This window comes from Phasianus colchicus, chromosome Z (assembly GCF_987193195.1).
Source record: "Phasianus colchicus chromosome Z, bPhaCol1.hap1.1, whole genome shotgun sequence".
Taxonomy (NCBI): Eukaryota; Metazoa; Chordata; class Aves; order Galliformes; family Phasianidae; genus Phasianus; species Phasianus colchicus.
Window position 1 is genome coordinate 51,816,885 of NC_143476.1, and position 26,797 is coordinate 51,843,681.

At 39.5% G+C, this 26,797-nt stretch overlaps 1 protein-coding gene across 1 annotated transcript in view; it reads left to right on the forward strand.

The window, feature by feature from the left end:
- Positions 1-200: 200 nt before the first annotated feature.
- Positions 201-26,797, forward strand: part of SLC28A3 (solute carrier family 28 member 3) — a 44,751-nt gene continuing 18,154 nt past the window's right edge. The window contains exons 1-8 of the mRNA XM_090131695.1: positions 201-595; positions 7,458-7,559; positions 14,609-14,685; positions 19,427-19,518; positions 20,956-21,145; positions 22,943-23,087; positions 24,525-24,638; positions 26,066-26,143. Of these exons, the coding sequence (XP_089987821.1) occupies positions 539-595; positions 7,458-7,559; positions 14,609-14,685; positions 19,427-19,518; positions 20,956-21,145; positions 22,943-23,087; positions 24,525-24,638; positions 26,066-26,143 (855 nt within the window). The 5' untranslated portion in view covers positions 201-538. The remainder of the gene's footprint in view (positions 596-7,457; positions 7,560-14,608; positions 14,686-19,426; positions 19,519-20,955; positions 21,146-22,942; positions 23,088-24,524; positions 24,639-26,065; positions 26,144-26,797) is intronic.

A 26,797-nucleotide genomic window follows, 5' to 3' on the forward strand; every position in this document is an offset into this window, starting at 1 on the left:
AATTAAAAATGTGTAACAGGTATCTGTTGAAGTTTCGAGATTCTGTTTGTTGCTGTTGTTTCTGTTGTAGATGAAATATTTAATAACTATGAAAATAGAATCACGATAACCTCACAGAAATGGTGATTCAAAATAGCTGAAAAAAAAAAAAATCTTGACAAAAACTGTACTGACGTCATTAAGATCAGGGTGGAGAAAATTTTTTTCCATTCACTATTTGCTTCCCCAAGCCAGAAGCTATGTGATTACATGACATGCCAGAGAGAGATCTACCTTTCAGAGCATGAAGAAATCCTCTCTTCCTTTCTCAAGAAACACTGAATTCAATCTCCCACACTGGCCAAAAGAGGCCGTCCAAGGGAGAGAGAAGGTGGAGCTAGAAGTGAGCAAGTGCAACCTGAGAATCCCTCCATTTGATTAGTCTTCAAGAGGTAGTCACAGACCTTGTGGATGGATTAAGCAGATGCTGACTGCTGTTGCCCCGTGCTACAAGTAGATTTCAACACTCATTCAAAACTCTCGTGTCCATCCTAGGTACATGGAGCTGAAGGAGACCACTCGTGATCACTCTGGAGTGCACAATTTGACCTTCCAGGTAAGCAAGGTTTCCTTTGTTCTGTCGGGAAAACTTAGAACAATGAACAAAGCTTACTTCAGTCCCTGAACAAACACTCTACATGCTTTGCACTGATATCTTGCCAAAATATACGGCTTTTATACAAAAAGGCAGAGCTATAATTGACACAGGCTTCTCTTGCTCCCTTCATTACGTGGTATATTGGTACCTTTGAGAAGTCTTCTGACTTGGTAATATTTGATAAGCTGACAGGTCTCACAACTAACTCATCCAGTTTTCCTCTTATATCAGTGCTTCTTTTTTCCTGAGGATGCCTGATTTACACTTGTATTGAAAAGATCAGTTTTATGAGCAGATAGCAAAGCAATGTACATTAATAACATGAAAAAAATATTCCTATAATCAGAGCAGGGCAGATCTTTCTTCCACATGTAAGATAAGTGTAATTGTATGTTTTGCTCCAGAGAAGAATGCAGAATGGAGGTAAGGAGTCAACACAGAAGGTTCTGCATATCATGTGGACAAGGGAATGTTAACAGCCATTTAAAAAATGCAGATTTCAGAAACTGAAGCACAAGATAACACTATTTAGTGTTAGTTATTGTTTCTCAGTGCTTGGCATCCTTGCACTGTCATAGGACTACCAGAGTGGGAACAAACAGAAACTTGTGAATCCACAGCCAGGCCAGTTTATTGTCCTTTGTTTCTGAGAGTAGAACAGACAAGGGAAAAGTTGTGGCTCTTAAGAGTTCTCCAGTGTCAAAATGTTCCTTGCTCTTTCTCTGAAGCTTTCAATCCTTGCACTGTTGCAGAGTCCAGCTAACAGGAAGGGGAGCATGCTGTGGGCATTAATATCAGCCAGCAGTATCCAATACAGAAGAACATTTGCAGATGCTAAATATGATGCAGCATCAGTGACATACAAGCATTTTATACAAATAAATATTCACTGGGCTATATGATACACACACAAGAGGTTGATTTGATAATGTGCCAGTTGAGGAATATCTGGAATGTAAGGGAGCTAGGGGCAAGCCCCTACTCCCATCAGTAGTTAATAATTCACAGTAAATGGGACTGCTGTCCCTCTCCTGTAAGAGAAGAGAGAGTGATAACTCTTAAAACATGATAGCATGGCAGTCAGGGCATTCTCGTGGGTAATCACAGTGCTCTCATTACATCTCTGCTTCAGAGCAGGTAGATGAGCAATGTGAACTTGAGTGTGTCTCAGTTTAAATGGTTGAGGTAAGAGAGAGCATCATCCTGGCTTCATTTTCACATAAAACAGGGGTCTGAACCAGCTTCCAAAATCTGTGCAAACAAACCCATGGAGGAGAGGAGCCCCTCCATGGGTGCAGAAGCTCAATACCAAGTGCTCTTGATCTGCCCGTGTCCCATATCACTGCACTCCTCAGCAGTCTCTGTGGAGTACAGAAGAGTGACTTTGGTAAATCTCTTGCTTTGTGCAGCTACCCTACCTGGGCATTGCACAGGTAACCCAGATGCCTCCAGCCTCATCACAGCAGAATTTTGCAAGGGCCTGGAAATCTCTGATTTACATAATCCAAGTGCCGAACTGTTGAGAACATCCATTAGTGAATCCTGGGCTTTGAGTCAGGTTTTCTGGTGGTTTGGGGTTTTTTGTAGTTGTTACTTTTTCCCTCCTCACTTGGGACACCAGAAGGAGTAAATGTTTATATTTATGCTGTTTATCTCTGACTCAACACATAACTCACTCTGACGAAAATAAGACAGAGAAGGAAATAGGTAACTACTCTTTATAATTATCCACAATAATGTCATAATATACAGAAACACTAGTGTATCCCTTGCTTTCAGCCTGGGTCAGTTTACTTTTCTGATAGCACCAGTTGGAGGATCATCAGCATCATAGATTCACAGAATGGTTTGGGCTGGAAGGGACCTAGTTCCAACTCTCTTGCTACAGGCAGGAACACCTCTCACTAGATTAGGTTCACTGCAGTTGCCCTACGGATTTCCTACTGATAAGCCTAGAAATGCTAACAGTAACCTTAAAACTTAGATTTTATGTATCTCGTTTGTGTTTATCCTACATTTAAGATGCAAAGGTTTTACTTAATTAGTTCTGATGATTCGGAGTTTTGCTAATGATGACGTTAAACAAAGAGTAATAAATCTCTCAAGGAACTTCAAGAGCTGGCTTACACAAGGAAATGGTAGGTGAGACAAAGAAAAAAAAAGAAAAAAAAAACAAAACAGCCTGACTCAGGGAGGAACTTGGAGTTGTTAAAACATAAACACAATGCAAAGAGTAGATTGCAGCCAGTAAATATTTATTGTTCACTGGCTTTTGGCTGACGGTGTTAAGATGCATTAAGCAGTCAGAACCGGTTTCTGTAGCCTTGTACATCATGCTTTCAAGAAGCTTACCTGAGGAAAGATCCCTCTTGTACCAGCCTTTTATTAATGCTGCATAAGGACATTGGTACTTCTATAACATAGGCAGTTTTCATAATCCATTCCATCCAAGTATATATCCTTATAATATGGCTTTAAAAATGCCTTTTATTTATCTCTATATTTATTGCTATTTTCTAAAGTTTCCTGAATATCTTTGTGTCCTTGGCTACTGAAGAGTATATGAAATATTTCCACTTCAGGGACATCATTGAAATTTTCCTGAAAATTGTGAAGGCAATGTACTGTATACCACCATCACATGCATGCAGGAAAGTATATTATATTTTCCCACATTTTTTCTAACTCGCTTTTCAAAGGCTTTGTTTCTTTTAGCAAAAAAATACTTAGAAGTTATCCTACTGTGGTATGCTGCTGTTCCTTACAGGAAATAGTTGGCCATACCTCTATGATCTTTTGTGCTCAGGTAAAGTTTTTAGGATTTTTGTCCTTGTCATACTCTTTTTGTTCTTGTTTACTACAGTGCCACAATGCCACAACTAGAATGGTCATACACACCTTGTCATCTTCTCAAGAATGTGAAGATGTTTTTCCCTCTTCCACTTTTTCTAGATTTTGCTTTCTCTTTCCCATACACTTAATTATTCTATTTCTTTTTAATGGCTGCCATCTGTGCTAGTCTATAACTTGAAATGCTATCCAGCATTTCAAGATGCCATTCAACTGCCCCACTCACAGCAGACAACTTGAGCGTTTTAAAGAAAACCCTAACATACTCAGAGGTCGATGAGCTTTATTTAAAACCCATTTCAACACGTGAACGCTGTGATTATTGATTAGAAATGTTTCCTCTCGGTATTTAAGATTTATTTTCTGTCTTCCAAAGTGGTGACGCTGGCTAATCAAAAACAGTTCGCGGGGGCAGTGGTAGGGAAAACTCAGGCGTATGGTCTTAAATTGCACTGAATGCTAAAAGAATAGCGAAGGTTTGAGCTGTAAAGTAGGTGTTTTCGTTTCAATTTACTGAAAACAATCCATGAAATCCACCTAATCCAAATAAAAACATTTGCTCCTGAAGGATTTCAAAAGAGATCCACAAAAGCACTGAGTTCCGTAAGCACTCTGATTCTAATCTCAAAAGTTAATTTAATGATCCACCTTTAAATGCAAAACAGTTAAAGCAAGTGCTTTGGACGCGCTGACAGCCAATCTGTTGTAATCACTAAGGGGCAGGGTGGAAACCATCTGGAGTGGGCGCAGCTGTTAAAAGTGCAATCGAAAGTGAGTTTCTTTGTGATCTTTCTGGGAACTACTCTCCTTGGAAAATCAAGAAGATAGGAAGGGAGCCCAAAGAATGTAGCTATTTAAAAGGCTTGGTGGGCGAACAACTCATCTGATGAACAAAATGCTGACCCTGAAAGAGCTCACTGCATAGAAGTACAAGACAAGTCCGTGCTTTTGCTATTCAATCCAATGTTCTATAAATAGGAAATTCCAATCAGGAAGGTTCAGCAGAATGTGAAATTTCTGTTATATTGGTCGTATTTGCTACTATTCAAAGTAAATAGACCAAATCTGTAACCTTTTCCGTGTATGCTACCAGAAAGAGGAATTTCACATTCAATTTATGGCAACTTGTTTTTAACTTCCTGCTTCCTTGTGTCACTCTACACCGAGTTACTTCAGAACTGGCTCGATATTTTCTCCTGTTTTCTGTTACAATGTTTTATTCTGTAGACTTTACTAGGGAAGTGGATGGGTGAAGGAAGCAGATGCTTCTCTGCTTGCGATGGGTGCTCAGGCAGCAATCTATAGTAGCTGTTGATACACACTCGTTGATATTTAGTGGAAGATTTTCTTCAGTAAACTCAAGAATAAGTAGGGGGAAAAAAAGGGATATGGTTGGTTTTTTTTGTCACTTGAATATTGCTATTCTGATGAGATATTTGATAAATTATTTTTCTTCAAGGCTTAGGGTAAAAACAACATTAAAATAACACGCCTTTCACCAAACAGGACAAGAAAATTTAAAATGGAAAGGAGGAAAGATGATTATTTGCCAGTACATTAAAAATGGTCTGTTTCATGGGACTTATTCAAATACTGTTCTTAGTCTGATACTAAACCTCTCTGACTTAATCTTGCTATCAATAGTAATTAATCAGTTCCTACTAAATTTGGAATATGCAAGGAACATGGTGAGATCCACTGAAGTGAGCACTTCTTATGCTTGTAGAATGTAATACATGAATGTAATACATTGCTATCATTCAATGTGCAGATTATTTAGAGTTTCAGAAACAATGTCATCCTCTATATTGCTCATACATTCATATATTTTAATCACTCTACAAATGAAACTCTTATGTAACTTGCTGCATTGGACAAACAACACAGCTTTCGTTGAGCCTGGGAGCAAAGTGATGTTGCCTTGAGTACAGACCACATTAACCTCAGGTTACTCTGGGTGTATTGCACTGAAAGGCTGTACCATCAATCCACCTTTAGTGTCATACCCTGCTCTGCTAGACCAACATGCCCCAGCATAGCTCAGTGTTGATGGCAGTATTTATGGGGTGAAGAGACTGCCTTCCCTCCAGCTGCATCTCTTTCCAGCCAAGTGCTCACTCCAGCCCATGTGGCATCCAAAGTCATATCCACTTCAGTCCATAAAACCTAAATCCCAATGTTTTCCTGATCAGGGAGATCCTTTTTGCCAGTCATTTGATTTCTTCTCTCCAATTACATACCCTACCCATGGAGGTGTTCAAGGCCAGGCTGGATGGGGCCCTGCGCAGCTTAGTGTAGTATTAAATGTGGAGGTTGGCAGCCTTGCCTGCAGCCGGGGGGGTTGGAGCTTCATGATCCTTAAGGTCCCTTCCAACTCAAGTCATTCCATGATTCTAACTATTGTGGTTGAGAACAGGGTTGTACAAAGCAACTTGCAGAGGTTTTTTCCAACACAAATTATTCTGTGCAACTTGTCTGAAGACAGCAATCAACATACTTTCTGTTTTTCACATTTTTTTGAGCAAAAATCCTAAGAAATCTCTGCCTTTTCTTGCTCTCAGTAACAAGTGCCGAAATCTGCAGGGACAACATCGTCCTTTGTGCTTATTAATTATATAACTGAATCAGTTCAACTTCACTATTCAATGTAGAATTTCTCATATGTTAAATTTACAGTTAAGTAAACTGTAAATTTACAGTTAAACAGTTAAGCATTGCTCTTGCTTTTTTTGAACTGTAGGGAATGTTCAGTAGAGGCTTTAAGCATGGGATGCGGGGCTAGCTATAGGAAGTGTGTAAGACAGCACAGTTAGAAGACAGACAAGTAACAGAGGTGCTCTTTCAAAAAGAAACATTGCTCTTCGAAGGGAATGCAAAGATACTCTTCTCTCAAAACAAGAAAGGGAAATTGTGTATTGGCATTTGGTTTATCGAGGCCACAGCAGATGAACAGACAGCTTTTGTGATGCCTTCCTTTTTTCTCAGTTCTAGAAACACTTTTACTGACACTTCTTCTGTGAAGTTAGACCATCTTTAAGAAAAACACATTACTGTAATGTGTTCTGAGTGCTTTTAAACTCACGTTTCTGCTGAAAGGCAAAATTAATTTATATAGAAGCATTATTCATTTTTGCCTTTATCATAATGCACTACGATTAAGGTTATTTTGTATTGTTCATCTGAAAACACTTATTTTCTTAGAAGACTAAATGTAGGTAATATACTGCTTTTTACCACATTAATGACATACATCATAGAATAGAACACAGTGAAATGACTGTTTTATAGGAAGAAAGGCGGGGGGGGGGGGGGGGGAAGGAAGAAAAAAGGAGAGAGAAAGAGGGAAAGAAAAAGGAAGAAGGAAACAAGAGAACTCAGTTTCAAAATAAAAATATGTAGAAATAGTGGAACTTGTTACACGTGGCAGAAAAGTACAGCAAACACTAATAAACACACTAATAAAAGGCATACCACAGAGAGCGAACGTAATAAAGCTAACTAGTGCCTTTAAAGACACTCCTGAGTTTTATTCCAGAAGCAACTGAAATACATATTAAAACATTGTACATATGTTATGTACATATGCCATGCATGCATTAATAAAAAGCATTGTCTTGAAAAAAAAGATGCTGGGCCATTAACACCCAAATAAGTCATTCTGTTGCAATGGGAAGAATGGACACATCTTTGTTAGCGAGTTAAGCAAGTTCTGAGGCAAAGAGTAGAAAATGCTGCTTTAGGTCGAGAAAGCAACACTGACTGAGCTCTGTTCGTGATCAACACAGCTTTATGTAGAAGTGCAAGGACATGAACACATGCATTTTGTATACTGAGTTTTGGGTTCTTCTGTAATAGCAAAGTGAAACATGGAAGCTCAGGAATCATAGAATAAACCAGCTCTCATTCGACATAAGAAAAGGTTTTGCTTTTGATATGAATTGACACTATTTTTGGTCCTCTTGTATCCCAGAATGACAATGAAGACATTGACATTATATATCAGGAAGATCTTCAAGACAATTCAAGGAGATTCAAGAAGTCAGAACATGACAAAAGTGTACGTACTTATCAGGTATGCTTCTAACTTTTTTTTCTTTTGAAAAAAAGCAGTTTTTAGAAGCCTGATGTAAATTCATTAACAGCAAATTCAGTGTGAGAGGCTATTACAACATATCCAAGGCAGATATTTTAAGAAAACATGAATTCAATTCAAAACTTGTAGGCTAACAGGGAAGCCAGTTTTGTAATCTGAAATACATTAAGAAAAAAAAAAAAAAAAAAAAAACCACAGAAAATTAACAGAAGACTTCAGAATAGGAATTCTGAAAAACTAAGTTTTCTAGTATCGCAGTGGCTTCATGCAAAACAGGTATCAGAAATGGTGTTCAGAGGAAATATTGTTGATAAGGAGTTGATACAGAAGTATTTTCTACTGAAAAGTTGAAAACAGAGGATCTGGGAACATTATTGGTGATTGATGCTGTCTTTGAGTCAGGATACAGATATTACCAAATATCTGTGCCACCAACACAAGGAAAATTTCAGAAAAAAACACAGTCTGTAGGCAACAGCTCTGGCTTGTGACTGACCGAAGAGAGAAAGAGGAGAATACAGTACAAAAACAATACAAATGACTTTATACACATAACTATTTTAATTTTTTTTTGACTGCCAGTTTGCCTAAATCCACATAGTGAGTATCTAACTATGAAGGTAGGAGTCATTTTTACACAAAACTTTTATTTTTTCTGGAAGTAGATAATTTCTAGTGTCATCTATTTTCATACCCATACAAAAAAAAATGACCTGTTGTCTTGAATTCTTGGTAAATACTTTATATATGTATATCCTGTTTTGTAATCATGTCTACTTAACAAGTTTGATGGTAGGATCTGAAACCACATATAAGAAATAGAGCTTTCTTGGTGTTGGATTTTCCTTTCTTTCTTTCAATAAGTTTTGCATATAAACAGAGGCAGAAAATGCATGCTGCCAAATAAATGACTCTGCTTTCCTCCTGCCTCTCAAAGCTGAGACGATTCTAGATTTGTAATGATGGAAGGGATCACCCACATTACTCTGGTACGCAGACCTGGAAACTGGGATGTGAGATCCTAGGAATGTGGTAGGCAATGTCTGTATCTGCCTCTTCAAAAAATCATCAAGAAAGAAAGAATACAAAGAATGGAATAAAAGAACTTTCAGAATTGTTGAAAACTTTAAAAACCAAGAAAAGTCGTGGCAGTCAATGAAAGCTTAGTTTCTGTAAGTTACTCTGAAAGTGATGCCTTCTATTTATGCAGAGGCATTTGAAGAATGTTAATCTTCAGTTCCACTAACAGACCACAGAAAAAATGGGAAGTTTTATGCACGTGTAGAATTTTGGAAGTCATATGACCCTAAAAATGTACATATTTGATCAGATCTTTGAGTCCCTGCCTCTGGAAGCATTCAAGAAACATGTAGATGTTGTACTAAGGGACAATATGGTTTAGTGAGGAAATACCAACCAGTGGTAGGTAGATGGTTGGACTGGATGATCTTGGAGGTCTTTTCCAACCTTGCTAATTCTCTGATTCTGTTTATTTCCATGGAAACTACAACAGCTACTAAGTGTACAGTAAATATATTTGACAAAGGAAATGCCGAACTACAAAACACTATTTCTCAACATAGACATCACCATTAGCTATGCATTTTTGCCAGTTTTGCCAGTAATGAACAAGAGTCTGCATGCTGTACTTGTAAATATCTGCACCAGTGGAAGTAAACCACTGTTTAACAACTGCTACAATGGCATCATTGCTGGGAAAATGTTGCCCACACAGCCCATCTTTCATTAGACAATCCTTATCTCCAAATTGGAGGGATGTGGATTTGATGGGTGGACCACTCAATGGATAAGAAACTGGTTGAAAGGCTGCAGACAGAGGGTGGTCATCAATGGCTCTATGTCCAGGTGGAGGCCGGTATGAGAGGCGTCCCCCAGGGGTCTGTCTTGGGACCGGTGCTCTTTAACATCTTTATCAATGACATCGATGACGGAATCAAGTGCACCCTCAGCAAGTTTGCTGATCACACCAAGCTGAGTGGTTCGGTTGACACAGTGGAAGGAAGGAATGCCATTCAGAGGGACCTCAACAGACTGGAAAGGTGGGCCCGGGTGAACCTAATGAGGTTCAACACAGAAAAGTGCAAGGTTTTGCACTTGGCCGGAGGAATCCCAGGCATCCATACAGACTGGAAGGAGCGGTCCTTGAGAGCAGCCCTGCAGAGAAGGACCTGGGGGTCTTGATAGATGAAAAGCTTAACATGAGCCAGCAGTGTGCCCTTGTGGCTCGGAAAGCAAATGGTATGGTGGGCTCCACCAGAAGAGGGGTGGCCAGCAGGGACAGGGAGGTGATTGTCCCTCTCTACCCAGCTCTTGTGAGGCCCCATCTGGAGTACTGCGTCCAAGTCTGGAGCCCCCAGTGCAAGAAAGACAGAAAGCTGTTGGAGAAGGTCCAAAGGAAAGCCACAGAGATGATCAGGGGCTAGAGCACCTCCCCTGTGAATACAGGCTGAGGGAGCTGGGCTTGTTCAGCCAGGAGAAAAGAAGGCTGCGGGGTGATCTAATTGCAATCTTTCAGTACCTAAAGGGAGCCTACAAACAGGAGGACAATTGACCCTTTAAAAGGATAGATAACAGCAGGACAAAGGGAAATGGTTTTAAGTTGAAGGAGGGAAGATTTCAGTTGGATGTCAAGGGGAAGTTCTTTTCAATGAGAGTGGTGAGGTGCTGGAACAGGCTGCCCAGGGAGGTTGTGGATACCCCATCCCTGGAGGTGATCAAGGGCCAGACTGGATGGGGCCCTGGGCAGCCTGGTCTAGTATTAAATGTGGAGGTTTGTGGCCCTGCATGTGGCAGGGGAGTTGGAGATTGATCTTTGAGGTCCCTTCCAACCCTGGCCATTCTGTGATTGGTTTGAACAAATGAAGTCAGAAGATGACAAATCCAGACAGCATGTTGGGAGTGATGGGTCAGTCCCACCAAGATTGGCAATATGCTTCATGATGCTTCAATTGATATGGAGCCTACCATTATCACATTGCAAGAGAAAAATTGTTTTCTACTCTGACCGCACTGTGGAAGTTTAAGCCTTTAGCTTATCTAGGATCACAATGTAGTGATCAGTGTAAATGGTTCATCTGAGTTCCAGGAAATCCAGGAAGATCACCTCTTTTCTATATCAAAACACAGTGCACATCACTTTACCCACCAAGACCTTTGTCTTGAACTTCTTATCTGATGGGAAATTCACATTGCCACTCCTCCCTCAGGCTGCCATTTGAATGCCAGTTCACAGTGGTGACAGCACATCTTGTCACTAGTGATTATGTGACTCAAGAAATTGTCACCTTGTACTGGTCCTATAGTTCCTAACAAACTTGCATACAGTGTTCTTTCTTTTCCTGTGTTCCCATCTGTGGGACCCACTTATCAAAAAATTTGTGCCATTCCAAATCTGCTCTATAATATCCAAGGCAGTGAAGTCAATATTCAGCTCTGTACGCAGTTCCCTTATCATTATTCAGGGATTTGTGCAGATGAGTTGGTGGAGACTCTTCATTTTGTGGTGTCACAGCTGTGCATGGCTATCTGGAACATGGCTTGTCTTTCACATCTCTGACATCTCTGCTGAAACATACCACCCACTGACTCACTGAGCTCACATCCACTGTTTGGTCTCCTTAAACGTTCAGTAAATGTTGATGAATGCCAGTGGGTGGAATTTTTTCTGCATGCAGGAATTTAATGACACACCTTTGCTTCATATACACTTCCGTGTCAGATGCCATATTCCCAGAGTGCCCCTCTGCTGCCATCTGTCACACGTAACAGCACGTGACAAAATTCTGGCAGGAAGGTTCAACCCCTACTGCCATACCACCAACGTCTGCCTCTGTCATCATGAGCCAACATAGGAAAAATAAACAAGAAAGACTTTACTATCAGAGCAACCCTCATGAAATCATAAAAAAAAAAAAAAAAAAAAAAAGCCAGTTTCCCACTGAAACAGTTCAGCTGACAATGTTTAGTCAGTACTTTGTACAAACATACCAGAGATATGCATATCTACAGAAATTCATAGACATATCATGTCTTTGTAAGAAAAGAGCTTATATGGTCGATTTGGAGCAAACTAGAACAGGCTTTCTGTGCCCCTAGAGGCAGAAGTCTATGTCCTTCAAATTGGCCTTGGGTTAAACTCAACAAGGACCTCACTTCCCCAAATCTGGCATTATGTGACCAAACTGAAAAGAAGGAAAGTGTTTGGATTCATTTGCTCTTTTCCTTGTGCCTTTGCACAGAGTTAGACACAATAAGATCTTTGATTTCACATTTTCTTCTTTTTAATATATTTTTAATACATATTTATGACAATAAGGATTAACATAATATTCTGGATCTGTTTTGCACTGTAAAAAGATAGACTGATACTTTTTATAAAAGTAAAAATCACTCAATTAAAACAAAGAGATGATATTCTCAAGATAAATACTTGAAAACAATCCTTCCCATTTTTCACTGCCTGGAATCCTTATTGTACCAGTGTATTTTATGGAGTTAAAGAACCATGGTGCAGGTGGTGCCCAGAGGAGCTCCTGGCCTTAGGATGACACAGCAGCATGGGGGAAAGGAATAGGGAGGTACAGTTTGGCCTTGGCCACATGTGAAGCAGGTGTGTTAAGGACAGTGGTGAAGAGAGAAGAGGGAGGTGTGGGACATCGGTATCACTTGTAGCCTAGGGAAAGTGCCCTAAGCAGAGCACAGTTATCCACAAAATTGGAAGCACAGCTATTCAGCACAGAAGGCAATCCACTCCTGATTTTTTAATTTATAAAGTAGGCCTGAGATTTTTGCCCCCACAAATTCAAAAACTTGTGAGAACCTGAAGTTAAGCCCAGAAAAAATATTTCTATAGCCTCTGCAATCACTGTTCCATAGGGAAGCAGTCAACTTCTTGCAGCTGCTGGTAGGACTGCTCCCAGCTACCTGTATAGTCAATGAATATAATTATGAAATAAACAAGAGAGTTCGGCAGAGAAGATTACAATAACAACAACAACAAAAAATAGATAGAATGCTTACCCACATCCTAGGCTCACTGCAAAACTCCAGAGGAAAGATCTCCAGAAGAGATCCTTCCCTGCTGGTAGACAGCTCTTAGATGGGTCTAGGAGAAGCGGAGCCAGGCTCCACCCCTTCCAGCAGCACAGGTGAATTGCCTTCACCTGTGCTCCCATGGCTGACTCATTGCTCGCCTCAGGTGATCAATCAGAGGTTCAGGCCGTTATTCAGCAGTTCCCATACATACCAAAAAATAGGAGTTCAGCAGGTGGCGGGATCTGCAATTTATGATTTCATAATAGATAACAAAGAAAGAAAGAAATCAAGTTTATGGAAAAGACGCCCATACTTTAGAGCACAAGCTTTGCATTGCTTTACAACATCTGCACTGCTGTGGGATTTGATGTAGGGGAGTGAACAGCAGTTTCCATGCACGTTGACATGTTTCCTACATGCCATTTTAATCACTGGCCACATGTCCACCCTTTGTCAGTTTACCTATGAGATTTTCTGGTCAGATGCTAATGAAGGGCGCACCAGAACTGTCACTAGAATGGCAAGATCCCAGCATGGGCAGAAGAGCCATTCTGAAAGCAGGGTCATGCTCCAGGGCATACTTCGATATACAAGAGGCAGGTTGGGGAACAAGGCTGCTATAAATATTTGTAACATTAAAAAGTTGAACTCACTCACAGGCCGGTCCTGTAGGGACATTTCCTCCCTACAGTATATATAGCACATTGCCCAGTACAGGACAGTATATACCCAGAAACACAGTGTTTGCCATTGTGGAAGTTTCCAGACACTGTGGAGCACGTGACCTGTCACATTGCTCAGACTGGGTGTTAAAATCAGCAGGCAGGAGGGCAGCTAGACCACTTGGCAGCATTCAGTTGCTGCGCTGCCTTTGAATGCCAAGGAGCCCCAGCAGCAAATGTGCCTGGGTGCCAATCCTGCCTTAGTCCCTGCCATGAGCACCAAGGTACATACAGGTGGGATGGGCACCTGGTGGGCCTCTGAGTGGCACCGAGCCAGTTCCAGAGGCATCTGAGAAGCAACATGCCTCCCAGACACCGCGAGGATGGCCACCAAGTGTGACAGAGCTGAGTGCATGCTGCAGCATTGGAACAAAGCTCCCGGCCATTTTGGAGAAATGGGAACTAATCAGAACATGCAACTGCACAAAATGAGATGAAAAGAAGAGCTTCATAGTGTTCCTGATAAGAAACTGCCTTGTTAGACTGCATATAGATATATATAGTACAAGGTAAAATAAGAAATTTAAAGCAAGCAATGAGGTACAGGAGGAAACATCAAAATTTCCCTGACAAGGGAGGATCCAGATATGAAATAGAAAGAGATTCTGGATTTTATGCTAAGCCTGCTGGCTGTAGTGAAATACGCTTCTGGGTGAAGGCAAAGTGTCAGCATAAGCACCTGTTTTTATAAGCCACATGAATCCAGCTCCCTGCCCTCCTGTCCACAGGCCCAGTGCCAGCCTGTGCTCAGCCCACAGGCCATGCCAGGAGCACAGCACAGCCAGCAGGAAGGGAAAGGTGCATATACTGGATGTGTCCCTATGGACAAGATCACAACGTGCTTGTAAGTGCTGAGTGAGTTGTTACGTAGGCAGCTATACAATCCCCACCTGTAACATTCACTCTTCAGTAGGTATGCAGAGCTGCTATATATGGGTGCCTCTTTAGCTCCAAATAACACTGGAAGGTGTTTTTTTTCCCCTTTATTTTCTCTTTCAAAATCATGTCGAAGCCTTGGGAAAGTCTGTAACTCAAAACAGTCATAAGTTGGCAGTCGCAGCTTAACTACCTCATTTGCCTGCTAGTTATCACAGTGTTGGTGGCAGACAGAACTGTAGCTGTGTACCCAGTGCAGAAGGGGAAAGTCTTGTGAATGTTTCAGCCATCTGCCTGTGGGGATCTCTGCTTTTCACATGTTTACTTAACAAGTATGCATCCCTCTGACAGTGCTGGTACTGATCTGTTTTCCAGGAGGATGAATTCATCAGTATGGAGAGTGATCTGCATGAAAACAAATGTGACTCTATGGATGAGCTACGCTTAAAAAGGTAATGTCTTCTGGATGGGCAAATAATGCACTTACTTCATCACAGCCTAAACAGTCAACCAGTGTTTCAGCTTCTGGAGCAAGAGCTCATAATGTTGCTGCCATACCCTTGTGCAGTGCAGACCTTTGTATCACAATTTTAGTAATACAGAAACACATTGTTTTTAAAATCACTTTACCTTACAGCCAAAATGCATGTGGAATTATGATTATAAAGCCTCAAAAATTGAGCCAGCAGTGTGTGTTTGCATCCCAGAAAGCCAGTGGTATCCTAGGTTCCATCAGAATAGAGGCAGTCAGAAGAATGAATGAGGTGATTTTCCCCAGTCTTCGTGGGGCTCCAGCTGACGTACTGCATCCAGGTTTGGGGCCTGGATGCCCTAACATGGGAAAGACATTGAGATGTTGGTGAGGGTCCAGAGGAGGGCCACAAGATGGTCCAAAGAGTGGAGCACCTGTCCTATGAAGACAGGCTGAGGGAAATGGGCTTGTTCAGCCTGAAAAAGAAAAAGCTGTGGGGAGACCTCGTTGTGCCCTTCCAATATTTTAAGGGAGATTATAAAGAGTAGGGAAATCAAGTTTTTGCAAGGGTAGATGATGACAGGGCAAGGGGATATTGTTTTAAACTAAAGGAGGGGAGATTTAAATTAGATGTCGGGGAAGCTTTTTACTGAAAGAGTAGTGAGGTGTTGGAACAGGCTGCCCAGAGAAGTTGTGGATGCCCTGTCCCTGGAAGTGTTTAAGAACAGGTTGGACGGGGCCCAAGGCAATCTGATCTAGTGCTTGACTTAGTGGCTGGCAATTGTGCTTGTGGCAGGGGAGTTGCAACTTGATGAACCTTGAGGGCTTTTCCTACCCAAGCCATCCTACAATTCTAAGAAATTAAAGGAGCAATTTTTTTTCTTTTTTAAATTAATTACATTTGCAATATTTCTGAAAGGAGCTTTTTAAAAGAAAGGCCTTAAACAGTGAACTCTTGCAGAAAGTCAAAGATTCGACATTGCTCTTCATTTTACATAGCTGGTTACCCCACTGCAAGTTGAGAGTAGAATAGATGTAAAAAAAAAAAAAAATTTTGCTCTAGCAGAATTTGTGCCTCTCATGCAGTGTTGCTAAGTCTACACAGTGAAAGTACACACTGATAATTATTTGTGAATTAGTACCCTGATGAGAACTATAAATCTCATGTAAGACGTCTAAAAAAGTGAGATAGAATACTTAAAATAGTAATTTATATCTTAATATTTTTCCATCTGACTGATGCTTTGTTTAAATCCTCATAGAAATCATACTGTAATTTTTCTGCTAACTTACATTTCTGCGTTCTAATATATATCATGCCATTTCAGCTTTGAGTCTGTTTTTATCAGCTGATTCTAGGTACTGACTTGCTGGATGTTCCAAAGAGGAGTTTTTCTAACTCAGACTGAACAACTTGAAATGATCTCATGCCTGAACAAATGGTACAGTTATATACAGAAGCAGTAATTGTGATCATTCATGCTTTTGAGCTGTACGTACAGAACTTTCAAGACTTCTTACTATGATTAGGCTTTCTGATGCCACTATATTATTAAAATACTGCTTTAAAGAGCCAGCAAGAGTCTCTAGATGTCCTTAAAGTCTTTAAATTTTCTCTCATTTCTCTTCTCTGTTCTATGGAGAACATTTAATGGTTAAACATTTTCAGTGTTCTTTAAAAAAAAAACAAAAAAAACACTGAGGTTTGATAGATCAAATGTCAGTGATATGTACCCAATACTTATTCCGAAATTATCTAATTGCACAATAAGTGCAGGTACACAAGTGCATGCACAAGATTAGTAGTATCTGTCTCACCTCAGATCCAGGCCCAGGGACTCATTGGACTGCAAGGAGTTCTGCCCAGATAGGCACTTGGGCAGTTGTAAGGTTCCATATTTGTCACTCATCTTTGTACTCCCACAGAGAGCCAAGAGCTAAGTAGCTTTTAATTCACAGGGCTTTATCATCCTCTAGGCTATCATGTTCTTCCAGCAATATCTGGTATCATGCCCTTGAGCAGTGAGAGCTCCTTTGCAGACTGGAAGCTGAAGAGCACTTTGCTCTGTTCTAATTATATTCAGGCTCTGGCTTGCCCTATACTGTTGGGCAGTACCACAATGTGATCTAATGTTTTAGTTCTATCTGCTTAAAAGGAGTGTTCATAAAGTGTCCCTTAATTTTGAATGCATCATTGATTTCTTTCAAAAAATGGCACTGAACAGACTGTGATTTGAGATATAAAACCTCTGAAACGTCAGATTGTGGATACCGATAAGTATGAGCACATTCACTCACAGAGTACAGGCAGATCAGAACAAGGATTTCTAAGTTGTAAAATGCAAGCAAGAATAGAGTTGGTATACAAAAATGTATCACATTAAAGCTCTCATTTAAGTATCCTTAAAATACATTTGGTTTTTCAACTTCGTCAGCTAAGTAAAAGCCATCAGCAGTGTGCTGCAGTATAAATCAATAGTCAGCCTTTAGCAAACAGTGTTTACTTAGCAAGATAACCAAATATCATAAGGGAGACTATTTTCTTCTGCTACCTTTCAGAAACAGAGTTGTATATTTATAACATATACTTTGAAATATTTAAGATATACTGGTATCAAAGTGATAATCACTAAACAGATAAAACAAGAAGATAGGGAAAGATGTTAGATTAAATAAGAAATTACAAGGAGTTGAAATCTTAAGTAGTGATTTAAAATCCCAAAAGACTCATAATACATAGTAGCAAATCAAAGCTAATATTTTTTCCTTTTTATGTTGATGGTGGTGGTGGATGAACAATAAATTTGATAAAGTCACTCTAGATTGTTCGTTCACCTGTCTTCCATTTCTCCTTTTCTTTCTTCTCATGTATCTAATCTCACTATTGAGATTGAGTGGATAACCTAATTTTCTAACAAGTAAAAGCAAAGGACTGTGATCTCTAACGCAACAGGAATTCCTAGGAAGAAAAAAAAACCAAAAAACTGGAATATCAAAAGCAATCAAGATTTCTCAGAGATCCTGTTACTTTTTGAACTAATGAACAAGGACGTTCCTTTTCTGCTGTTCTGAGTACAAATACAGTAGGGCAGAAAAGCAGGGTATTCATGGTGAATGTCAGTGTGTATCTGACTCTAGATGCATCTGTTTTTTCAACAAGTACAGTCTGGACAATTAACAGCTCTAAACATATTGTTGCTTTGATAGACTGCAAGACTGTCAGAGTGTGAGACATGACTTTACAAGAACATAAGCTATAGCTGTAATTTCCCTTTCAGCTTGAGCAATACTAAGGGATTTATTTAGCTACAGCTTTTGTAACTAAAATACACCGACATCATTAGCACATTTAACATCAGAAATCTGTGCTGAATTATCATCTAAAATGCTGTTTTCCTAAATCTCAGTCTTCCTCATGAAATCACTTTGTGTTACCACTAGTAAGATGAGAAAAGAACAGACACTAGAAAAATGTATTCAATATTAGAAATCGTTTTACCTCCCGTGAACTGAAGAATCTTAGGTGAAAGGTTAGTGTATGAGGGCTGCTCCCAAAGTAATGCTTCCTACTTCTTTATGTTGGCCCACAACATAGGAGGGGGATGTTGCTGATATGGTAGTAGAGGCTGAACCTTCCCACCAATATTCTTTTACTTACTGTTGCCATGTGACTGATGGCAGCAGAGAGGCAGTGTGAGAAAATGGCATCTGACAGGGAAGTGCTGATGTAGCAAAGATGTGGAACTGAATTCCCACATACAAAAAAAACGAACCCACTGGCACTCAAGTATGCTTGCTGAATGTTTACAGAAACCAAACAGTAGATGTGAGCACAGTGAGGCAATGGGTGATGCATTTCAGCAGTGATGACAGTGTTGAGAAAGACTGAAGCCATTTTCCGGATAGCCATGCAGATTTTTACAAGCGCAGCACACAGACTTGCTCCTCACTGGTTAAATGCATGGATGATGGTGGTGACTATGTTGAAAAAATAGTGCTTTGTAGCTGAGAATTTGCTCTACCGAAAAGATTTATTGTGCTCTTTGTAGCTGTTGTAGTTTCCATGGAAATAAATGACAGGCATTACTTCCAGAGCAACATAGGTAAGTAACAAACAAATTTTAAAATCAAGAAGCATCTGTGCACACATAGTAAGATTTGTGCTTTATTGATTTATTGATTATTTTGCATCCACAAGTGCAGATGGAAGCTACAAGCCCTGAGACAAACTGTTACTGTCAGTTTTTCCTAGGAAATTATCCTCCAACCTTGGGCCTTCACAACTATAGCAAAACTGCCACTACATGTAGCAGTGATAGAGTGACTGTATTAACAATCTCTGTAGGTCTAGTAATGGGCACTGAATCTTTATCTAGTTTGCGCTAACCTTGTAAACAGAGTTCCTCACAGAAGTAGAGCTGGCAGAACTGGCCTGCTAACTTTGGCCCATCATGCAGATACCCTCTGGACTGTCCTGTTAGATAAACTGATGGATTTTCCTTTTTAGTTGTCAAAGCAGAGAAATAATCACAACAATCTTAGCAGACATGAAAATGATTTTCCTTAGTACTCATGGATCCAAATTCAGCTTTTACTCCAGTTAAAAATATTCCAGTACATAAATTTACTCCAGTAGTCAATTTAAACTGTTAATTCTGTGGAAACTACTTTTTTATTCGCAGCTCAAGTTTCTGTTCTGTTTGTTTTTTATGTTTTCCTAGGCCTTTAGAAAAGAAATATGATAAAGCCTACATTTTTTGCAAGAAATATAGAGCCAGAATTAAGTATGTGATGTACGGAATTTTAATAACAGGTACAGTATATTACACCCAGTGTTGGTGAGCCCTTCTTTATTTACCTATATGAGGTTGTAGACTGTGCTAGTCTTACATCTGACACACACAAAAAATCCCAAACAACTACTCTTGATACTTTAAAAATGCATTTGAAATGATGTTAAAATGAACTTAGTCCCAGGGAAAGCTCTGAAGAGCAACCTCCTCTCATTTCCAAACATAACAAGAGCACAGACCTTGCTACAGTGCTCCTTCAGTAAGTTTTATCTTTGACTAGCTGTTACTTAGGGCATAAGGGTTAGTTTAGTCTCTGTATCTAATCAATTTCTTGCCCACTCCATGTGGCTTGCAATTAAATAACCATGAAATCAGCTAGAAGGTATCATGGACCAACCTGGATGAGACTTAACTCCTCAGGAAATGAAAGTTTTTTGTTCTGACCTATCTCATGCAATAGCCACAGCAAATGTTTTCTGTAGAAAATGTTCTGATGTATGTCAGCATGCACTGCAAAGTAATTCACATATTCTTTCTTGCTGCTTTCCTAATTATCCAGTAGATTGGTTTGTTTCATTCCACTTCACCAAGTTTCTATTACAGATCTTTCTTTCTACTTGAACACTTACTGAGAGCATGTAGACCTACAACATGCCTATGAGATAAGCATCAGCATAATATAAAGTGGTTATAAGAGAGAGTATTGCATAGTGAATATCCTGTCCTCCTAGCATCAGCTCATCTTTGTCATAGTGTAAGTGCATCTTGGCTCGAGAAAGAAGATGAGGTCTAAAATTATGTCAGGGATTTATATGTTAATTCCATGAAAAACAACCTGCCTTACAAAAATCAGTAGTTCTTTCTTACTTGCCATAGACAAAATCAAATTATTATTTAAAAGCATTGAAAATTTCATTAGTACCAAATGACAGATTATTTCATTGCTACTTTATGAAATAGATAAACAATTTAAAATTTTCCAATTATTTCAGAAGCCCATCAAATCAGGAAATTGGCAAATGTTTCTACACATTGCTTCTGATCTTACTGGATAAACTCATCCTCTTGTGAAAGAAAGAAGATTGATTTTTCTTAATTCACTGTTTTTAATATTGGATAAAGCATTTGTGCAGATGGTTTTATTTTCTCAAGTGATGGATATATTTGATATGAACTTGACTTGGTGAAAGCATACATATTCTGCTTCCACAGAAGAAAACCAAGAACAATTCCACCATTTCCAGCAGTACAGTTTATATCAACGAGCATAAGTAACAACAATATTCATGAAAGCAGAATTTCTCAATATCTAGAATAAGAGTCAAAAGAGCACTCAAAGCACTCAAAGATAAGCTCAGACCTGACTTTAGCCATGCTCTTATCACTGAATTTAATATTTGATTCTCTCTATGAAGAGACAAGACATAACTGACAAGTATAATTTTGTTTCTTGGCAGCTTATTTGGCAACAGTTATTGGAGCCTGCAGCTTGAATTTTCAGAGAGCCTTGCCACTCTTCATCATTACTGTCCTAGCCATCTTCTTCATCTCCTGGGATTTTTTAGCAGTGAAGTATGGAGACAGAATTGCTGCATTTTTTTCCCCTGGAGAAAGATATTTGGAGAAACTGTGTTTTTGGCTGAAATGGTAAATATGAATGACTACTTACAAAAGAACAAAGTGTTAGTTTACTTTTACAACTTTTTTTAACTTAAGGACCATAAGCAAAGAAAGAGTAAAAAATTCCTCAAATTGAGGCATATCAGGTTTGTTGCTGTGAAAGCAGTCCAGAGAAGTTCAGGGATCTGTATTCATTCTACAAGCCAAAAATGCCATTGTCAGCTGCTCAGAGAACTGTGAAATTTGTGAAAAACAAACAACAACAAAAATCGCCTTAACTCTAACTTTAGTAGACTGCTAAATGCTGAAATGTGTTATTGAAGCACTACTTGTTCACATATCCCCATAGCAATGAGCTAAGAGCTTTTTTGATTTAATCTTCAGAAGTCAAATCATAGCAGACACATTTGGTGTTGTAATAACATCATGCAATCTTATTTGGAGCGGTAGACATTATTCTGGTAAATAACGTGTAGATACTTATATATGGCAGATTTTTGTTCCAAATACTTCTTAGCAACTATCAGGAGTATTTAACTTATTCCTGGGAAAATGAGGAGTGAAAGGAGGCTCACTGAGATTCCAAAGACCAAGTGAAATATCTTTAAAATAAAAAAGATTGTGTAATATCCTTCATTCTTGGCTGCCTCATCTCAGAGGGAGACAGAGCTGTAAGAAGGAATCATTCCAGGTTCAGAAAATAACCATGAATTAGACTTTTTCTTAAGATTTTTAATTGGTTTGCGCCAGGAGTATAAATTTCAAAGAAAAATGCTACAAAGATTTTGGTCCTTTTTCTCTTATGTCACCTCAGGGAGCAGCTGCACACAAAAACCTATGTTAGGCAATTTGGCAGGGAAAGGAACAAAGAGAGCAGGAGAGTCCTGATGGGTAGATGGAACAACTCAGAGGCAGTAAGTGCTGCATTAGGCAGGCTGCAATCTTTAAACAGCATGTTCCAGATTAAGTGGTTAACTGTGGATCACAAATCACCAAAAGAAAGAAAGTCTCTCACGTGCAGTAGACAATTTTGTGAAGCTAGCCTGTAATACTTGTACTTTAGGTCAAAAAAAGAAGTTTGCATAGGTAAATTTGGCTAACTACCACTCAAATCAGTGGAAGCTAAACAGCAGTTGGACATAATTAACATGAAATAAATGGAACTGTGTTTAGTTTTCCCCTCTGTAAGCTATATGCTGTATTCCCCTATCTTTCAAACTGTTGTTAGGATAGTTGCCCTAATATGGAAACTGTGCATAGTTCTTTGTTAGTGGAGACTGATGGATACGTTGCTTTTGTCATGTAATTGTTGTGACTAAAAGTTGTTTTTCTAAACAGGCTACAGTCAGTTGGAAAGAAGTAAGCAGTTTGCAGCCTGCTCTTCAATGCTATGTATTTTCTGTGCACATCAGTCAATCTGCACAATGCAGTTTGAAATGAAGTTCCTGCCCAGATCCAACAGACTAGTCAATGGGAAGTCAGAAAGGAAAAAGAGAATGGAGTAGGAAAGGAGGGCATATTTTCACATTTCACTTAGTAGAAACAATGCCTACTCACTTGTACTTTACAGAGTGTTCCTCACTCCTCTGGGAACACAGACACAGCACTTACACAGAAGTGCAAGACACTTCTGGTGACACAGAGGGGTGTAGCTATGAGAGCAGCACTAAGACAGGTTCCTGCTTATGTACAACTAAGTGTTTCAGCTTAATACTTGTGCTCCGAGATCTTTTTCACAGAGATGTAAATGTCAGGGACAGATAGGAGGGAAGGAATCTCTGAACTCTGCTACAGTGTCATGCCTGACACTTTTTTATCTTGCAGGATAGTGTGTGCAGCTCTTATTGTAGCTATCATTTTCTGGCTCATCTTTGATACAGCAAAACAAGGATCCCGCCAGCTGATCTCCTTTGGTGGGCTTGTGATGTATATTCTCTTGATGTTTATATTCTCCAAATATCCAACAAGAGTGAGTATTTAATCTATTTTGGACCTTTCTTATTATAAGTTTAATGTTCTCAAAAACTATTTCCCTGTTTAGGACTAAGTTCAGTAAAAGAAAATTCATTAAAACCAGAATTTAGCTTGTCAGAATACAGTGATGCGTTTCACTTTGGAGGAAAGGCATTTTGCTCTGACATCTTGGGAAACATTCATAGGGCTGCATTAGCAGCTGGTTCTCATTAGTTCTGGAGGCCATTTCCTGCCCTTGTACTAGCAGAGCTGTGGGTGGGAATGCATTTGCTTCCAGAGCGTGAGTGTAAGCCTGGGCAGGTTGCTCCTTGCCTCTCATCCACAACAGGCTTACCACTGCTTCCAGAATGTCAGGTTAAAGTGACAGTGTACATTCTTGTCATGTCAAAGCGCTGCATGGAACTGGAGCTCTTGTTCTCTCAGAAGTTTTATTCCCGCAGCAAATGTCAAGCTCAGTCCTACAGATTTCACTAACAAAATAGGCTCCCTGATGCAATTTACATTAATTTTCCAACTGAGATTTCCACCATAATTCTCTGCACCACTGTGATATCACAAAAGCCATGGCAACTCTCACCTCAGCTTCCAAAAAACTTTGTGCTGTCCAGCAGGTCCAGGTTACACTTAATTGGTTCATATTATTAAAATACCAACTGAATGAATTAACAAGAGCCATCTCAGCAATATGTCTTGTTAATTATCAGATGCAGTTTTCACAAAATAAAATAAAGTTTTCCTGAGGCAGCAGAGCAGAAATCTGTGTGTGTAGTAAAGAGGGGCCATCCAAATACAGACATGGCTTTTCCTGTGACTGTCTTTGTGTTGCATGACTAGCAATAACTACCACTAAGTAGCTCCCAAGTATACAAGCTGGGAAATACAGCTGCAATTACTCAAACATATGATAAAGTCTGTGTAGAAATAGATATACAATTTTAATAGAAAAGTCACCTTAGTTACTTCTTTTTGGATGATGATTCCAGTTTAAAAAAAAAAAAAGAAAAAAAATAAGAAAAAAAAAACTATGGAGGGAGAGGGGGGGAGAAGGAGGAAGAGAAAGAAAGAAAGAGAGACAGAAAGAACTCTGTCAAAGTAACACTTGTCTGCTACCATCATTTGTGTTTATTTCAACTTTAAACACAGAAGAACTATCTCTCCTTTTATTCTTGCTTGCTTGCTTGCAGTCTGTGTTGGTGAAATGGGCATGTTCACACTTATATAGCCAGATTTTCAGCACTTATTTCAGATAGAGATAGTCACATCCCAGAGTTCTCCCATTAAGAGAGACTTACGCTCCTTGTTTTGGCAGCTGCTGCTACCCTGCAGACTAGCCAAACAATCCATTAAGCATTATGTTAAGAAACATCTGAACTATATTGTTATATATTACATAAGAAGAAGTTTCACCATTTTTATTTTTCTGTCCATCTAGGTTGCTTGGAGACCAGTCTTTTCAGGAATAGTAATGCAGTTTATTCTTGGGCTTCTTATTCTGAGGACAAAACTGGGCTTTGATGCATTTAACTGGCTAGGCATTCAGATCCAGGTAAGCTACTGGACATAAATGTTTATTTCTTATGTCATTTTCTGTTTTGAGGCTATTACCTAACAGGCAGCGCAACAATCCATTTGCCCCTAGATGTTTTCCCCTCATGAGGAAAACTGAGTTCTGAGAGGTAAATGACAGCCTACATTCAGTCTTCTCTTTTGTCTCATCCAGATACCACAAGACCCCTTGCAACAGGTTGATAAATAATGACCAGAGTTTGTTAATGTCTTTACCTTCCTTGGGATAAAATCATATCTTGCGTCCCTCCAAATGCAAAACTGCTTTTGTCCCATTTCTCTCATAGAAATACCCAACACTTGGTTCAACACCAAAATATCCTTCCAAAAATCTTGACATGATGAAAAGCTTTGAGATTTAGCAAGCCTGAGGAACCACTATCTTCAGAACAGTCATAGTTCCAGGGGCTTGTAATACTTACCACAACCTATAAAAAAGTAAGGAAAAAGTAGAAGAATCCACCTCTGGGACAAGGCAAACCACTTCACTGCAAACAGTAAGAGATCTCTAGAGTGGGGCAGGATCCCATCATAGGTATCTGTAAAGGTAGTCTGCAGACACAAAGGTTTTTAAAAAGTTCACTGTTGCAAAGTACTAAATAAGAAAAATACAAAAATCAGATTATAGAGTACTCACTGAAGGACAGTCAGACTTTCATCACAGAGTTACTATTTATACAGCTGTTCTTCACAGTACAGATAATTAAGTGCCTTTAAAGTAAGACAGTGCAGAATGTACTGTCTTTGCACAGGATGGAGACACACATCTGACGTCTGTTTGCTGCTAACCTGCAAGCAACAGAAGTTACCTGGGTTTTGTCATTGGATTCTCAGCCTTTCCTTTCAGTTCCCACTGATGCACATCTAGTGCCCCCTCTCGTTAGCTCCATGTGACTTATGGCCACTGCCATTTTAACTACCCATTTACATCTCCATTTTACATTTTATCACTGATAGCACAGGTTGGCGTCAGGAACATAAAAATGAACCACAATACCAGAATTAAAAAGTAAAATCTTCTTTTATGTCAGCTTTTGACTGTTCTTTTTACATCTCATTACCTCAGCCATCAAATCTCCCTTTCAAACTGTATCATTTATTGTATATATTTACATTGGGAGTGTAGAATACCACAGTATCAGGATCAAAAAATACATTCTCCTCTTAGTAAAGCAGGAAAACTTGTCCTGTGTTGTCAATTTACACAGTTGGAAACAGTGTGCACTTGTGGCAGAACAGAGCAGAGACCCCTAACTGACACAAGGTCAGTTAAGCCTTGACCCATAAAGAGCATAGCACAAGATCCTTGAACCGCACAAAATCGCTGCAACAAATCTAGCAGTATTGGCATGCTTTTTGTTGGTGACACAGAGCCTATTACTCATTTCATTTTATTTCTGTCTGTAGACTTTTCTGGAGTACTCTGACACAGGTGCTAAGTTTGTGTTCGGCGAAAAATACACAGATCATTTCTTTGCTTTTAAGGTAAGGCAGCTTTTATAAATACAATATGGGAAGATAGGCTGCAGAAAGGAACAGAATGTTTTGGAAATATATGCTTTCTATGTCTTACGAAAAGAGTGTAGTAACCTGGGAGATCAGCTAAGAGGCAAACTCTCCCATATTCTACTCTGCATAGAAGATCTGGGAACCTCATATATAATGGACGGTAGTTAGAGATCATGTAGTAATGGCTTTAAGCTAAAACAGTGTAGATTCGTGTTAGATATTGGGGAAAAATTCTTTACTAAGAGCATGGCCAGGCACAGGCACAGACTGCTCAGAGAGGATGTGAATGCCCTATCCATGGAGAGGCCAGGTTGAATGGGGCCCTGGGCAGCCTGATGTGGTGAAAGGTGTCCCTTCCACTTTAAAGAAACATCATCTCCTGCCTATCTTCTTCATGTCTGCACAAGGTTCTATACTGTGCTATACTATCATATCCTGAATTGCTGTGTAGACCACTAACTATCAGACATTGACTATGTAGAAGTGGAAAGCCTAGGTGTATTTTTACACCAAGGAGAAGGTGCTCATGCGGAAGCAGGGAAAACTGCATAAGTCACATCTGCCAATAATGTGATCCCCAGATTCTCCATCTCTCCTTTAGAATTTGTTAGGAAAATGCTGAAATACAGC